The 17,858-nt window shown below is 37.4% G+C and overlaps 1 protein-coding gene across 1 annotated transcript in view; it reads left to right on the forward strand.

Annotated features, from left to right (window-relative positions):
* LOC131049953 (uncharacterized) overlaps positions 1-17,858 on the forward strand; it is a 245,830-nt gene that overhangs the window by 14,446 nt on the left and 213,526 nt on the right. Inside the window, exons 4-5 of the mRNA XM_057984065.2 lie at positions 13,257-13,356; positions 15,974-16,081. Of these exons, the coding sequence (XP_057840048.2) occupies positions 13,257-13,356; positions 15,974-16,081 (208 nt within the window). The remainder of the gene's footprint in view (positions 1-13,256; positions 13,357-15,973; positions 16,082-17,858) is intronic.

A 17,858-nucleotide genomic window follows, 5' to 3' on the forward strand; every position in this document is an offset into this window, starting at 1 on the left:
TGCAAAAGGGTTGTTTGAGGAAGTGAGAGAGGTATGTTGTCTTTTATAAGCTCAAAATTGCAGGCTTTTGGTGTTTTTTTGTGTCCCAGGCATGTCCCACGTCCTTGCCGTGTCCAACAAGTTTTATCACAAACTCTACAAATAATTGCCAAAATATTGGCAAAAAAACCCTGCAAGTTTTTTGGTGAGTTACTCTCTAGGGGACAAAAGTGGCAAATACTCATTGATTATGCCATCTATGGTATATAGCATAGGACAAGCTACATCAATGGGTGCCAAAGGATGTAAACTGAATGAGACCAAAAAATGGTTGTGGTGTAGATATTGCTGAATGAAAAATACACTTCTATCTCATTAGTGATGCTTCTTGGAATTATACATACTAAGAAGATGCACAATCTTTTTGTTTACTACTAATGTCTGCCCATTTGTTGAGATGGAATGCTATAAAGTTATGACACCTTTGTCTGCATCATTGATCAAAGTGCTTTCCGCAAATGGCTAAAGAGATTTAGCATTTCTATGAAATATGATGGTGGCTAGTAATCTAAATGAACTGATACATATTGAAAGTACAATTGGGTTGTTTACAGAGCTGAGATTGGTTTCTTAAAAGGTAAGTGAATCACAACTTTGAAAATATTTCAACTATTACATATGCACAATCATTACTATGCTTAGTAGTAGGTGATTTAAAAGGCTATCCAGATTCCCAAGATTTGTTTGGTACCAACAAAGAGTATACAATCTAAGCATTTTATTGTTAGCGTGGCTAGGACACAAGTTGTGAAAATTTTAATGTATTTTGCAACATCAGATATGAGATTGGGCCAGAAATAATATTTTTTCAAATATTGCAAGAGTGTTGTCAACTTCAAATTGATGAGTGGTCTAGTTGAAGTGAGCCTCTCATGTTAATTTTTGGTTTTTACCCTCATATGTGTTGTGACCATTTCACACATCGCCCCATCGCAAATGGGGACCCCCTCTTTTTGCTTGTTTTTCGCTCGTTTTGGCTTTCGTTTTTAGGGTTTTGTTAGTTAGTTGGTTGTCTGGATTTAGGGCCAAGCCTTAGGGTTTTAAATTTTGCCTTTTTAAGCCAAAATCCAGTCGTTTTTGAGAGCTTTTAAGCTTCCTTTTCTAGAATGCAAATTTTGAATGCAATGATTTCGCCAAATTGGTCTAATTCTCAATTGGAATGTTAATGCAGAGCTTAAATTTGTCTAAGTGTTGATAGTCAAATGTGAATTTTTGTCCGATTGAATATTTTGACCAAATTTTGACTTTTTTTTGATTTTGATCCTGGGCATTGGGATTGGTTTGCTTTCGCCTCGTGAAGTGTTAAAATGTGAAAAATCATGTTATTTTGGCCTGTAGGAGCAAAATCGCTCCTGTCCCTCAGTGAAGGACGGGAGCTCATTTTCAAATATCTCATCATCCCTGCAGAGTCCAGATAAATTTTACGTTTGAAGTGATGGAGAACGGCGAGACCTTTCCATTGAATATAAATTGAAGATTTTTATGAGCACAGAAATGCCTCCAGGAGGAAAATCGCTCCTGTCCCTCAGTGAAGGACCGGAGCTACAATTCAAATTTCGCCTTGTCCTTGCAAGATTTTGAAAACTTAATGATTTGAGGACGTCCAGGGGAAGATGCTTTGCCAAATGAATATAATTTGAGATGCAAAAACGAAGGAGAATGACCTATATTGACCAAATCGCTCCTGTCCCTCTCCAAGGGACCAGGGCGAGGTACCTTGTAGCTCTCGTCCCTCTCCCAGGGACCAGAGCGATTTCCTTCATTATGCAAAATCCAGACAAGGGTCAAGGCAAGTTTACGTTCAAAAACAAGGGAAGACATGAGATGAACGCATTGAATATAAATTGAAGATTTTTTTAGACGTCCACAAGGTCCTAAATGCCTAGTTCGCTCCTGTCCCTCAGGAAGGGACCAGAGCGATTTTTGATATAAATGATTTTCTTGCAAAGTTACAAATGATGTCAAGGCATGAACGAATGGAGTGGAGCAGGACGAGTCCGTTGAATATAAATTTGGAACCGGGCAAAGTGAGATAGTGGCCACAAGGGAGGGATCGCTCCTGTCCCTCTCCAAGGGACCAGGGCGATACAATGGTGATGATACGTCCCTCCAAAGTTCAAGGTCGTTCCTCCAAAGTTCAAGGTCGACACAAGTCAAGACAAGGTGGCGAGGGACATTTCAAGGCGTCTTCATCATGCGCAAACACTCAAAGGATGTTAAAATGAAGAAATTGATACCCTATAACATAGATCGCTCCTGTCCCTCAGGAAGGGACCAGGGCGATGTTAGATGCATTGGCCATTTCGTGCAAAATTTACGTAAGGGCAAGACGTGGCATGGTTTTAGAGGGTCCATGGCGTGATAAAAGATGATAAACAAGAGTTTTGAACGTGAAATGATCATCATTTTGAGCATGGAGACTATATCGCTCCTGTCCCTCTCCAAGGGACCAGGGCGATTTGCTTTGGATTCCTTGTTTTGCTTCAAGATCAAGCTAAGTCAAGACGTCCTAAGATAGCATATGGTCCAAGGCATCGTTTGAAGATAATCCGCAAGGGTTTTGAACGTCCAAACATCGCCAAATAATGTAAAAGCCTCACATCGCTCCTGTCCTTTGGACAAGGACCAAGGCGATATCATCAAAAGCACGCATAGATCAAAGCCAGGCGAGGATAAGCAAGGCAAGGGACATCGTTTGGGAGACATTGCAAAGGAGATCGAAGTTTAAAGTCGCCAAGGTCAAGGAGAAAACGTGGATCGCTCCTGTCCCTCTCCAAGGGACGAGGGCGATGATCCCTTTAATGCGTCCAAACACATAATGCAAACAAATGGAATAAACGCAAAGGACACGAGCATAGGTGTTATTCGCCTTACAATGCAAGTTCGAAGGTCAAAGATACAAGATGAACGTGAAGACATGGAGATCGCTCCTGTCCCTCTCCAAGGGACAAGGGCGATGTTAGGCAAAACACATGGTATTCTTTGAAAATCATGTTAAGACGAAGACGCACAAGGTTTCAAATGGCATTTGGAAGATGATACAAGGAAAGGATCGTATCAAAATGGAGAATTTCAAGCAAAAAACCTTAGGATCGCTCCTGTCCCTCTCCAAGGGACCAGGGCGATAATGATCACGAAATACGCTTGTTCGCACAAGAAAGAAAATCAAATTCGAAGAACCATCAAGTTGATCGATTTTCAACATGGAGATGAAGGAGTTGAACGTGAAAAACGCAAGAATCAAGACCAAAATCATGGATCGCTCCTGTCCCTCTCCAAGGGACCAGGGCGATGAGGTACGTCCACTTTATTTTCAAATTTTTTTTTTGGCGCCAAACAAACCTTTTAAATTCATTTTAATGCCAAAGTTCAATTTAAAAATTTGAAAGTCCTATTTAATTGGCATTTAATATGGCGTTTTGCATTAATTAATTATTTTGCCTTGATTTAAAAAATCGAAATTTATTAATTAAAATAAAAGGCATTTAATTAATTAATGAATTAAAAAATTAAAATCGATTTGAACGCTCATGAATGTAAGTCGGCCTTGTTATTTTATTGCAAATCATTTAAAAATGGTTTTATTTTTATCAAGTCGGCCTTGAGGGTGAATTGTGATGTGAGCGCTATATAAGGGGGGTAAAACTATCATTTCTACATCATTATTTTACCTTTCTACATGCGAATTGAGGAAGACGAAGGAAAGTACGAAGTGTGTTCAAAGATAGTGCGAATATTATCCAAGGTGGTGCGAGTTTCATTCATCCAAAGGTGGCGCTTAGTTATCAAAGGGTGGTGCGAATCCAAACCAAAGAGGTGGCGAAGTCAATTTTGAGGAGATCATAATTGAAGATTACTTTATACCTCAATTTTGCCTAGGCAAATTTTGTTTTTGCATTCTAGAGTTAGCTCTCTATCGAGGTATGGCGATTCAATTATTATTGCTTTATTCATTCATCGTCATATTTCAAATTTTGAAATTTTGAATTTTTGAATCTCTTGGCTCAATCGTTGTTTTTTAGGAAATGATAACTCTAGAGACTTATCATGAGGTTTCCTAAAAACTTTTCTCTCTTATTTACGCTATTTATTGCAAAATCTATTTCTTATAATGAAATGTTGTGTAGGTATGGCGACCCCAAAGGCGGGAGCATCCACCAGCCGCTCGGCTCTCATGAAAGAAGATCAGAAGACCGAAGAAGTGGAGACCAAGATCGTGTCGAAGTGGAGCAACATTGGAGATACAAACTTGGGGAACTTTAGCATGAAGAAGTTTCGAGAGGTCCCTTACATCGGCAAGCCATCACCTGTCGCCCGGAGAATAATAGAGAGTGGCATCATTAAGGCGGCCGGTTTTCCTCCAGCTGTTCAGTGCCACGAGTTGATGATCGAGTGTGCCCGTCATTACAATCCACAGTCCAGGACAATTGTGTCCAACGAAGGAAACACTTTGGCGTACCTTTCAGAGGAAGCCATAAGTGAAGCCTTCCATCTTCCAGAGCACAGGGACATGATATACAAGAGCATTGAAGGAGCCAGATCAGTGTACGATGATGATCCAGATGCTTGCCTAAGCATAATCAACAAGAACTGGCTACTCAAGAGTCGTCCCCGTCTGAGCAAAGTACCGAACACACCACACAGGATTGATTTCCAAGAGGAGTACAGAGATTTGATTACCATGCTCAACAGAATTACAGGAGCACCTCATGCCTTCTATTTTGAGAAATGGATGTTTTACTTCATCCAGGTGATTGTTCAAGGTAAGGGTACGATACATTGGGCTAGGATAATTAGCCATTGCTTAGACGTACAGTTGAGGAGACTCAGGGCTACTAAGTCCTTCCACATGAGTTCATACGTCATCTATGCCTTAATCAGGAGCGTTGAGTACGCAGGACTACCTCACAGAGGAGTGATTGGAAGAGGACCCGGTGAGGTCAGAGCTTGTGAATCCTATACCTACTTGCATCATCCGCCAGGGAAGAACTACAAGTTAGTCAATGATACTTTCACGATGAACATCACCAGGACGTTGCAAGGAGGGATTCACAACAGATTATCTCAGGATGCCCAGGAATTCATCAAGAGGTACGGTGCTTGGTTCATTCAGTTTCCCAAGTTCACTTACATTAGAGTGCATGGATGTCCTTTACCTCCATACATGTTGCCGAGGTACCCGACAGACAGAATTGTGTTACTTGAAGTAACAAGGCAGTTGGCAGCATATGTGAAGGCATTCAGACACAGACATCAGAATGGAGTTCAGGTACCTATTATTTTGGGTAATTCAGTTGAGGTATGTCCCAATGTCTCAGCCATGGATGACGCAGAGAAGGAGTTAGCCTTGTATCCTTTTTCATCTTTTGCTTGGAGGAATAGTTTTGATCCACATGGACATTTAGAGGAGACGGTCGGTAGAAGATTTAGACATGAGCACCAGATTGAAGATTTTATGATGAATCTCCTAGATGATCTCGAAGTGAAACGAAAGATACATTCTAGATTGCCTTTGGATTTCATCAGGAAATGTAAGATTTACAGAGTGGCCGATCAAGCTCAGGACAACGGCAGGCACATCCAATCTTCATATGATAAAGAAAGCAAAACAATAAGTTTGAATTGGAATGAGCCCGAGGCCGTGGATTTCGATGATTTGATGGCACCAGTCTTGTCTTGTACTCGCAGATGGGTAGACGTTCAGCATCAGAAGTTGAGAGAACAAGGCATAGCTATGTCTTTTACTTTGGAAGAAAAACCAGCTGAAGGTGGGGCCAGTGTTAGTGAAGGCAATCCTAATCCTAGGAATTCAGGTGAAGGTAACCTTCGATGTGCCAGTGAGGGCAATCTCCATTCGAGAGGTTCGAAGAGAAAGGAAAGATCAGAAAAGAAAGAGTCTTCCAAGAGAAAGTTAGGTGCCAACAAAGATCAAACACCAGGTACTTCTTCCAGACCAGAAGATAGAACAGTTCGAGTGGAAGAGTCCATGGAGTCGATGGTACAAAATGATAGACAGGAGGAAGGACAGGCACAGCATGTTTCATCCGATGGATCTCTCCAAGACTATGATTTAGAAGAAGATAATGAAGTAACATCTCCTCCCAGACAAGAAGAAATAGTACATAAAGAAATTCAAGTTCAAGAGACAAGATCGAATATTCCAGATTGGTTGAAGGAAAGATTGACTAAGGTGATCGTAATTGAGGACGAGGACAATGCAATTGATTTAGAGAGCCTCGTGGGACGTTCACATATGACAACAGAGAAGAAGAAGGCTACAAAGATGTCCAAGATAATTCGAGATGAGACTGGATCTAGAAAACTGCAGATAGCTACACCGGCAGCAGACAAATATGAAGGTGAGATCCTAGCAGAAGACTATCATATATAGACTATTGAGTTAGGACCATCCACAGCAGAGCAGACTTTAGATGATGCCACCGACACATTTGAGGCATTGAAGGACAAGCTTAGAGAGGAAGTAGAAAAGAATAGAAAGCTTGAGAGAGAGGTCGGTGCATGGAGGACATATTTCAGTCACATCAATGAACCTTTGGGACGTCAGGATCCAGTTAGATCACCATTGCAGGCATTGCCCCTTCAATCGATCAATGAAGCAGAAAGATTCAGGAACCTGGTCCAGCGTACATGTAGTTGGATGGATAGATCTCACACGATGGCCATAGAGTTTGTTACAAGGATGTCGAAGATCACCCATCAGGCTATCCAAGTTCTTGAGATAATTCACAGATTGATGGCAACAGTAGCTGCATTTGCCCATACCAAGGACGTTGTCATCCCTGTCTTGAAAGTTATAAGACACACATCCAGAAAAATTTTAGCGCAGGAGAGGATCTTAGAAGGTGATTCTCACAGTTTGTTTCAGTGGTCAACCTTACTCCATATAAAGAGTGTTCTCTTCGAGGACATCAGTGTTAGATGCGGCCAAGTTGAGGAGGTGATCAATCCGATCCAGGACAGAGTATTTGAGGTACTTCGTACCATTCTTGGCAGAAGGATCGAGGTCGAGACAGATGTGGATTTACAAGAATTTGAGGATAGAATCACGATCATCTTTCGCAAGGACGCAGATGTTACAGATGAGCAGTATGATCAGATGTATGCCACCATGCTCCTGATTGATAGAACAAAGGAACTTGAACCTACTTGGGACACAGCTCTTCTAGATGCATTTGATCAGGTTATCCACTTAGAAGAGAGTATCAAGAATCTTCCCGAGATTCCAAACACAGAAATCGAAGGAATCGTGACAAAATTCATTGCATATGCTAAGAAAGAGAATTGGAAAGGGAATAAGATTCTAGATGAAAGGTTGTTACAGATGACATGACATCTTATTTCTCATTGGTTGATACCTCCTAGATTTTTGTGCCAAATTTAATATTTGGCTATGTATTTAATGTTGTTCAGTAAAAAGGAGGTCATTTGTAACAAACCCTAATTAGGGTTTAGGTGTCATGATCTTGTCCATTGATTTATTTTCAATCTGGACCTTTCATTGTAACTGGGGATGCTATTTATACCCCCATTTTTCATTTCATTTGGTAATAGTTAATAGTGAATAGTGTAAGAGATAATAGTTGATGTAATAGAGAGATTAGAATTAGAAGCAGTTTTATTTTGTAGCAAGATTGAGTATTGAAGAGAGAAATTCAAGCAATTGTTGTATATGATGACTTGGAAATCAATAAAATATTGAAGTTATGGTGTTTTGTTGCAAATTTCTTAAGTTATCTTCATGGTTGTTGGATGTACTTGAATCACGCTCAATCAAAGTAGTTTGTTAATTTGAAAGACTAAGTGTGAGATTTGATATTTGGTAGGATTCGCAATCCAAACCACTAGCTTCTTGCTGATTGTAGGAACGCCTTGCATGGTCGACTGGAAAATACTTTGAGTCCTTAACCTTCAAGCATTTTTGTATCTAGGATATGTACCTTCATAGTAGTGTCCTTGGTCTTTGATGCATTGAACACCATTATTACCTTAGAAGATCGCACTAATTTCAATTGAGTTGTTATCTTATGGCAAAATTGAAGTTGGTTGAGTCTTGCCAAATCTCATTCGTGCTAAGTCGTTCATAGGGTTAGGCTAGATTAGACTTCCTTAAACCCTATCCCTTTTGCTATTTTTGAAAGTTCCTTTTTAGATTGGTAAAATCTTCGAGCCTTTGAATCCGTAAGACGCCTTGGAGGAAACAGCAAATCACATCATACCACTAAAAAGCTTGTCCACACGTGGAGACCCCACTAAAAGAACCTTGGAGTCCATCTAACTGATCCTTTTTGCAGATCTTCAGCAGTTAGAGACTATTTTCTCAAGAGAGGATAAGATGCCTGTCGGTATTTTATTCTGTGTATGATTGTGTATGAAATACACGTCAACAATATGGTACTGACACATTTTAAATGATCGAGAGTTTAGCCTGCAAATATTACTTATGAATAATTTTATAGCTATGCAAAACCTGATGCAATTCTAGTAAATTATTGGTTTCATGTCCACACATATTGAGCTCTAACAGTAGTGCTCAGTCGTCATATTTGATCAAGTAGTATACCTTGGGATTGTGATCCCTTTCTTATGCTTGATGATCAAGTTGAACTATGAAGCTAAGTTACTGATTCGGGTATGGGTATGGGTATGGAATCGTGGATTCAGCAGTTTTTTTTTTCCTTGGGTACAGGTACGGGTACGTCCGTACACACACACACACATATATGTTCAAACATCAAAATTATAAAATATAATTATATATATATTATAAACTATCACTACCATTATTGATTATTACAATGATACAATCCATACAAATATACAATGTAACTTTCCCATACATAAATGATAAATGACAAATCCATAATTGCCAATAAATATTCATATATCGTAAATGTAATATCATATTCATAATTTGCAAAAAAGATAATATTCAAGTTTCAAAATGTCATGACACAATGAAAATTCAAATTACAAGCCATCTATGGGATTTAATCTCCATATTCATCTTCATTTGAATTATCCAACCCAAGCCCAAGGTCATCAATTGGTTCAAATTCAGTATCAATTGAACCACCATCGATTGGAATGCCACTCCCGCTAGCTATGTCTCTCTCAAGTTCCATAGCTGCCTCGTCTATAGAGACTTGGGCAAGTTGTGCAACTGTAGCATCTAAATCAGCACACTTAGGGGCTAGATCCCAATTCCTTGTTGCACCTGCATTATATTTAGGTTTCTTATGTGACAACAAACGAAGGTTGGAGTGTATGTAGACCAAATCCTTGGATTCGGGTCCTGGTCATAAGGGGCGAATTTAGGGTTTATTGTAAAATAAAATATTGAAAAAAGTGTTTTTTAATTAAAATTTGTTACTTTATGACCTGTGGGCCCCGTTTTTGGGAACCCACGGGCCTTGGTTGGCCTGGGTCCACCTAGGTCCTTCGTGGATTCCCCCCGGGTTCCTCCCAGACGGCTGGGTTCTCTGTGGGTCCTGTGAGGGAATCCACAGAAGACCAGGCTCAGACCAGGACTTGAAGAGAACAAGGACCTGAATCCGAGGCAGCCCAGGAGAATCCGGTAAGTTAGCTATTAAGGATATGAGACCATTTTTCGTGCCTCTTTTGTTATAACTTATTCTATTTTTGCAAAAATTGTAAGGTTTTGTGATCCATGTGAATGATAGGCCCTTTTCTTAATATACAATGTTTTCAATGCTCTACTGAGGATGGCGTTGTGCAAATTTCAAAGTTATTTCAATTACAAAAAGTAGATACAAATATAAGCATAAAATAAACAATATATCATAAAATAAATGTATTTGGGAAAACCCTTTCAAGAGAAAAACTCTACACTCTAAAGCAGTCTAGTTTATTATTCAATGACAACAATGGTTACAATACATTTGCAGAGCAAGACCTAATAGAGTTTCACTAACATACAATTTTGGAGTGATTTTGATAGCATAATGGTACCTGCAAAATAACCATACAAACTACAACTTCAAGCACCAAAAAATTGGCAAGAGATCGATTGGAAACAGTAGATGGTTTGGGAAAAGCATTTGCAAGACCATGAGAGGTTTGGCGCTCAAATGCATGGTATCAGGTTCCAACAACCTTCGTTGGTCTTGCTTTTCTTGGTTATTTTTTGCATATTCCTTACACTTCTTACATTGTCATAATCTGTGATATTTCACCACCCAAACTTAGGCGCCCTGATTTGTTCTCATTCAACCATTCAAAGATGCTTATGACAAGTGGCCAAATGTCATAATGCTTGTCAAGATTCCAATCTAACCTCTCTTACATGCTCTTACATGCCATGTAAATCTCGTCATGATGACCTTACACATACCACAAGATGCCAACACATTGCCAAACCATGCTACGTCAAACCAGGAAACTTGTCTCCTTATGTGAGGACAAAAAACCACTAAAGACAAATTCCACGTCATCTTCGATTGGGATGCTGACTCTCCCACATGTAGACAAAATGCTCAAAAGACAAAAATAGAGTGTGCATACAAAAATATTAAAATTGAACATTCTACCACTTGTTGGACACCTTGCTAGAGCAGAAGAGAAACTAACCAACATTGAAATCTAACTGCTACAAGCCGAGAGGCCCAAAGACTTACTGCAACACATGTTTCTTTATGTTCATAGGCTTTGTCAAAGAACTTGCAACATTTGTCAATGTATCAACTTTCTCTAGCATTGCCTTCCCATCCTCTACCGTGTCTTGAACAAAATGGTCTGGACAGCTTTGTCCTCCCACAGAAGGGCCCGTTCTTTGCTAGACATATGGCTTGTTGACTATCACATAGATTTGTAATAGCTTTTGGACTTAACCCCACATCTAAATACAAATGCTTAAGACAGATTGCTTACTTACAAGCATGAGTAGAGTTGCCATGTACTTCTATAGTGGACAAAGTGATTGCAGCCCGTCACTTGCTCATGTAATTAATATCACTAACAAAAATAATGAAAACATATCCATTGGTGGATCTCTTGTTGTCGACATACCTAGTCCAATCTGAATCCACAAGTCCACGAATAGTCATTGAGTATTGGTCCCCTGTATATTTATTTTGACCACAAATGTAATACTTGTAGGTACCTTGCAAGTATTGGAAGATCCCCTTCACTGCATCCCAATGTATTTGTCAAAGATCAGGCAAAACATGGCTAAGAACTTCCACTACTTGGGCAATGTTTGGTCTCATGTAAACTATAGCATATATTAAGCTTCCAATCGCACTAGCATAAGGTACATTGTTCATACCCTCAATCTCACTAGGAGAAGTCAGATGCTACTCAACTGATAACTTATTCCACACAGAAATAGGAACACACAAAGGTCTGCAAGTTGACAAGTTGAATCTCTCCAACACTGAGTTCACATGTGGACTATGACAAAACCAAAGTTTTCTATTTGTTCTATCTTTTTTGATCTCCATCACCAAGATGATACTTACATCAACATATAATGCAATATAAGGAAGCAATTGCCTAAAAACAACAGTTATAAAACCTTAAATAACAACATTTGGTAACCTGTAAACCCTAGAACTAAGAACTTGCTTGTATAAATGTTATATTTGCAATCTTAAAACATAACAACGATGTTTAAACTCTAAAGTTTCATAAGTACAACAAAGAACAGCAATACAATGAAACATTTGATATTTAGATTTCGTTTATTCAAATATTAAACAATGAAGTTTCAATTTTCCTATTGCAATGCTAAATGAATGATTGATTGATGAAGACGATTAAAGTCTTTGTCTTCCTCTCATACAATGCAAATGGAAAAGTGTTGCAACTGGATTGTAATTTCAATTGAGGGTGAGCTAGATTATTTATATTTTATTTCTTTTGGGATGTTAGGTGTTGGTGGGCCCAATTATGCTTTCCAGGAAGGAGTAGTTCTTTATTTTTTACTAGAACTGTTATTTTTAAATACGTTTTATTCCATTGGGTGCTGTGGGAACTCCCGAATGTCCCTGTCTTGGAAACCCGTCATTTTTTGGCATGGGAGTGGGAGCAGAGGATGGGTCCCCATGGAAAACTGCTCATGACCCTTTGCTACCACTCCTCTTTGTCAACAAGGATATAGATGAGTGTTAATGAATGTCAAATTACCTCTGACCTCAAGTTTTGTTGAATAACTAATAACCCCATAGGTTGGTATTTCTTAATGGCAAGATACAAAGAAAAATAATTTATTGCAATTCTTTTACAGTGATCAAAAACTTATTTTTTAAACCAAAAAGTATGTTGTTGATTGCTAATTACTGTCCAATATTGATGAGCTCAACTTGAGTGTAAAACTATGTTCAATCAATGGATGTAATTATCATATGGAGTTGATTCTTCTGTCGTAACTTATCCCCCACACCTTAGCTAGAGCAAACTTGATAGGGAAACAACACAAATGAGAAAAGCCAACAACTTGAGTGCCGAAAACCAAACTTTGGGCCACTTAAAATGTTCAGTTTGCTGAAGCTTCAAGCAGAAAGAAAACAAAAAGGTTGTCAAAAATGTTTCATTTGCATTTTTTGACATGCTTAATTGCCATTTTGTCTTGCTGAAATGAATGAGCAGTGCTTTGACTGTGGGTAACATAACATTTGAGAAAGAGGCTATAAAGACTAAACTTGCTAGAAATAAAAAGTATTAGCTCTGGTAAATTGAGCAAACTAGACACAGCTGGATAATGGTTGGGTTCACCAAAGGACAATACCAACTAATGCTTATGATTGACTGGATGCTGACTAATTATAAAGGAAATGACATTATGCTTGAGGATTTGCAGCAAAGTAGGGATATTTTTCATAATATATATGATATTTAGCTATGACTTCTATTAAGCTATTTTGAATCGTTTGGATGCACATGTTTTTTATTTAATCTTGGATCTATCACATCTATTTATTCTATTGTGAGCAATTGTTTAAATTATGCAAATTTAATGTCTATTTATGTGAAGGATAGCCAGAGATTGATACATTTTTTGTTGACTAGTTATGTTAAGTATTGTACGCATTTGTATTTTGATTTGTGCACATAAATTGTATATAGCAAGTATATATAAAATGACTTTCTTAATTCTGGGCTGTCAAAGCATGTTTTAAATAATTATTGCAGTTTTTTGTTAAAGCACTAGTTTAATTTTGGTTTGTCAATTTTGTCAGGGTGAATCACAGTAAAGATTATTGTGCCATGTATGACATTTGTGGAAAACGTGAAGATGGAAAAGTTCTAAACTGCCCATATTCAGTACCTGCTGTGCAGGTTGTTATCATTCTTGATTCTTGAATGGTTGTATTTCATGACATACTTACAGTTGGTATGAAAAATTCTCAAAAATAATATGAAATTTATATTAGCATGGGAATGAACAGGAGTCAAAATATCTTTAATTAGATAATGCATCAGTAAGTTGAACACCCAAACGGATTTGCCTGCTTGGGTTTTCTTTGTTTTATTTCAATTTGCTTGTAAAATGTAACCTTTATTTGGGGAGGTGAATTAAGTTGTGTTTCTCAGACTTTTTGGAGAGAGGTTTGTCTCTCAGCCCTCCCAAAATATCTTTAATTAGATAATGCATCAGTAAGTTGAACACCCAAACGGATTTGCCTGCTTGGGTTTTCTTTGTTTTATTTCAATTTGCTTGTAAAATGTAACCTTTATTTGGGGAGGTGAATTAAGTTGTGTTTCTCAGACTTTTTGGAGAGAGGTTTGTCTCTCAGCCCTCCCAAAATTTTTGGTGATAATGCCGGGTGATTTGTGTGTGAAAATACAGAAAAATTAAAAACAACTTTTTTTCTTTCTGCATATTTTTTTTGAACATTATAAATTATTTACTTAAAATAGATCAAGCAATGATTTGTTGTCTACTCTTTGATGGAAAATATAATTTTACAGAATACAAATGTTAAATCTAGCTAAATAAAGTAGAAGTAAGATTTTGAAGAGTACATTATACTGTAATAATCCTGTGATCTGGTAAGTTTGGTTTTGGATGGATATGGGGGTTAGGATTTGGGCCCTATGCTTAAAGGGACCAAGATGATGGTAATCTTAGAAATTAAACAGCAAGTTTGTGTTACAGCGAGTTGATATAAAGCAAAGACCACCTGCCTGTTAATGATATATGAGGACACACAGTTACCATTGAAACATATTCTTAAGAGTACCTAATTATAACAGTACAGAGTGCTGGCCTTGGGTCTAATGTTCTGCCATAACATAACAACTATCTAAGTCACAAGGTTCGAATTTGAATTCGAATTCGACAGTCATGAAATTCGGATGAAATTCGACAAGAAAAAAAATTGAAAAAAAAATTCGGATTAAATTCGCCTTATATAATTTTGTTTATTTTTAAATATATGTAATTTTTCTAATAAATTATAGCTAATGTAACTAATATAACATGTAATATAACTAATGCATTAAAAAATGTACATAATAACTTATTACTGTATATTTTTGAATGTATTCGATATACCTTTTACCTAATTACTAATTTATTACAATAATAAAATAAAACTACATCAGACAATATCGAATACCTAATTAGCATTGCTTGTAATTAACTAATAACTAATAAAATTTACAACATCGAATAGATGTCAAAATAACTAATAAAATTTGAGAGCTCGGGCACCTACTTGAACATAGGAGCGATGGCAATGGCAGTGACGATGACTATGGCAGGCGGCAGCGATGGCAATGGCAGTGATGGTGACTACAGAAGGCAGCAGTGACGATGACTACGGCAGGCGGCAGCGATGGCAGCCACAGGAGTGAGTTGTGTGCCATCTGCCCATTTTTTAGCAAAATTTTTTTATGGCCGAATTTAAACGAGTTTTTTATAAAAGTTTGAAATTCGATTAAATTCGAACCTCATTCATGAAAATCGCCGTATTCTGTGACTTAGACAACTATAATATGATGGTCCGAGCCCCAAAATAAAAACCACTAACTTAGTAAGCTTTTCAATGCCAGTAGCAGGGTATTTGACAACGTAAGTCCTGCAGAACCCCAACCAGGCATTTTGCTGCCAGACGCATATTTCACAATCACTTGTATATATTTCTGTGGTTACAGACTTACAGTATTGACAGAGAACTTTTCCAAATATTATACAAATTGACTTTATTAAAAAGGAATATTTCCTTATTTTTATTTGATGCAAAGTTGAAACACCTGACAGTAGCTAGCCATATGTAAATAATAAACTTGCCTTTATATTCTTTGAATCGTCCTGTAAAAGTAGGCTTTGATTATGCTTTGGCATCTCAAAGACTATTTTTGAGGGATTTATTAGTTTTCTAGATCATCAATATCATGAAGTAATCCTGGTCTGACATAATTTTTCTGCTTCTGATTAGTGTAACGGAAGAAAAAAGTGTTGTGATGGAATCTATGATTTGGGAAGTATGGAATTTGATCTCATTATAATGCTTTATAATACTCTGCATTTTTGTTCTTTGAATCAGCATATAAATTTGGGCTGTGATTGTGCTTTGGTATCTCAAAGACTATTTTTGAGGGATTTATTAGTTTTCTACATCATCAATATCACGAGGATACTCCAGGCCTGACATAATTTGGCTGCCTTTGATTAATATAACAGAGGAAAATATATTGTGATGGAATCTACTATTTTGGAAAATAATGCTTTAATGTATATTCTCTGTATGCCTATCGTATAGGGCTTATCTTTATCTATAAAGTGAAGTGTTTGCTTCTTTTCCTTATTAATAATTAAAGAAGAGTGCCTGGTCTTTCATGTGTCTGAAGTTGCTCATTGAAGCATGCTGCATCTTACTTAAAAGTACCAAGGAATGTTAAATTATTATGAAATTTGTAACACTAACAAATGTATTTGTGCTTTCTTCAGCCCAGTAAGTTACTATCTGCGAAGATTCAAAGTCTCTGCCCAACTATTACTGGAAACATTTGTTGCACAGCTGATCAGTTTGACATTTTACGTGGACAAGTTCAGCAGGTGCATTAATCCTTCTTTTAGATCAATGGATGTTTTATTTTGTTATTAATGTTAGTTTTGGTATATGATGAATCACATGATCAACTAATTATAAATCTGTGATAATGGCACTGTTGATGTGTTTTTTAGGACACCTTGAACACAGAATAAAATACTAAGTATTCTATCCTCTCTTGAACAAAGAAACCTCATGATAAATAATGTGATCAAATAAGGCAACTCCAAGGTTTACAATGCGAAGAATTGACTTTAATGTTGGATAGACTTAGTGATTTGATGTGATAATGCTGGTAACACAAAGGGACTTACATTTTGCTGGAACGTGGAAACTAAACTGACTGGCTTGAAAATAAAAGACCAAAGGATGAAGGGTTAAGAGAATTCGATCTAAACCTAGGGACAATGACGATAAAGGATGCTGCTTAGATTAATGGATTTTATAATCAAGTCCTACTTCCCCATGAGGAAACAACTACACAAACCTGATGCAATTTTCAAAGGAAACGAAGGATTTTCATATTGTAAGCCTTCATCTAAATACTCAAGGCTGACGCAATCCAAGTGAACACTCGCAATCGAACTTTTGCTAATCAGGTTCAAACTAATTATGCACTGCAATTTTCAATCAACAACTTCTAAATGGTATGAACCGGAATTGCATCAAGTATCATCACATATCTCCATTATAATTAATGAACTTGAACTAAATTTGAGAAGTAACAAAAAACCATGCAAAATGTTGAAACAGCACATAAAAATCCACCATGCTTCAATTGAAGTCGTCTCTAGCTTCCTCCTACTCTATTGCTAACTGTTAAAGAGCTATCAACTGTCTATTAACTATTAACCTTTACAAATGAGAAGGTTGAGCCTTATATAGAGGTCTCAATTACAATTTGAGGGCTACTATCAATTACAAATCAATGGCCGAGATAATTCAAGACAAACCCTAATTAGGGTTAGTTACGATTAACTCCTCTTTGACGAATGAGATCATTACAGCATTTCTGACACATGTCCTTCCTTGAATTCGGACCAATGATAAATGAGGTTAGGTACATTGAATTTAGTGCCTTACACATGGGTAGTTATCTTCTTCGTAGGATAAGTCAGGTTCATTGGACTTGGACACCCTGACTTTGAATAATTTGATTGGTTGATGATGACTAAGTGCCACCACATCATGCTTATCTTGTAGATAATCACAAAGAAGTCTTTGCTTTTGGGCAATATCTCTTGATACTCGACATTATTCAATCCTTTGATGAAGGTGGTAGATCATATTCCCAAATTGCATCATCTTTGGTGATCAAGTTTTTAACTTTGCTTAACCCTTCTGAAATTATCACTCATCCTTGATCACATTTCACTTCATTCTCATGTTTGGGAATCTTCCTTCTTATGATGAATTTCCACTTTCAACCTTGGAATCTTGAAATTCACATCCTTGTATAATGTTCTTGAGTTGTGGAACATGTTGCAATGTGCATCCTGTCATCTCTTTCATTGATTCTCTTGTTGTAATACATTTCATGTGGTTCTCCTCCTTGCAGTATGATCCTTGTCTTGCTGTTGTCCATGCTTCACCATCATCTTCATGTGTGGTCGTTGCAAGTGTATCCTCCATCCGCTTTAATTACTTGTGCATGATGTCCTTGACTGAGATTACTTCCTTATTGTACTGACCTTGATCTTGGATTTCTGAAGGAAATGCAAGATTGTTGTAAAATTCGTCTTTCGTAATGGTAATGTTCCTCATCTTCATTAGCTATCTATC

The sequence above is a fragment of the Cryptomeria japonica genome, chromosome 8, assembly GCF_030272615.1.
Source record: "Cryptomeria japonica chromosome 8, Sugi_1.0, whole genome shotgun sequence".
Classification (NCBI taxonomy): Eukaryota; Viridiplantae; Streptophyta; class Pinopsida; order Cupressales; family Cupressaceae; genus Cryptomeria; species Cryptomeria japonica.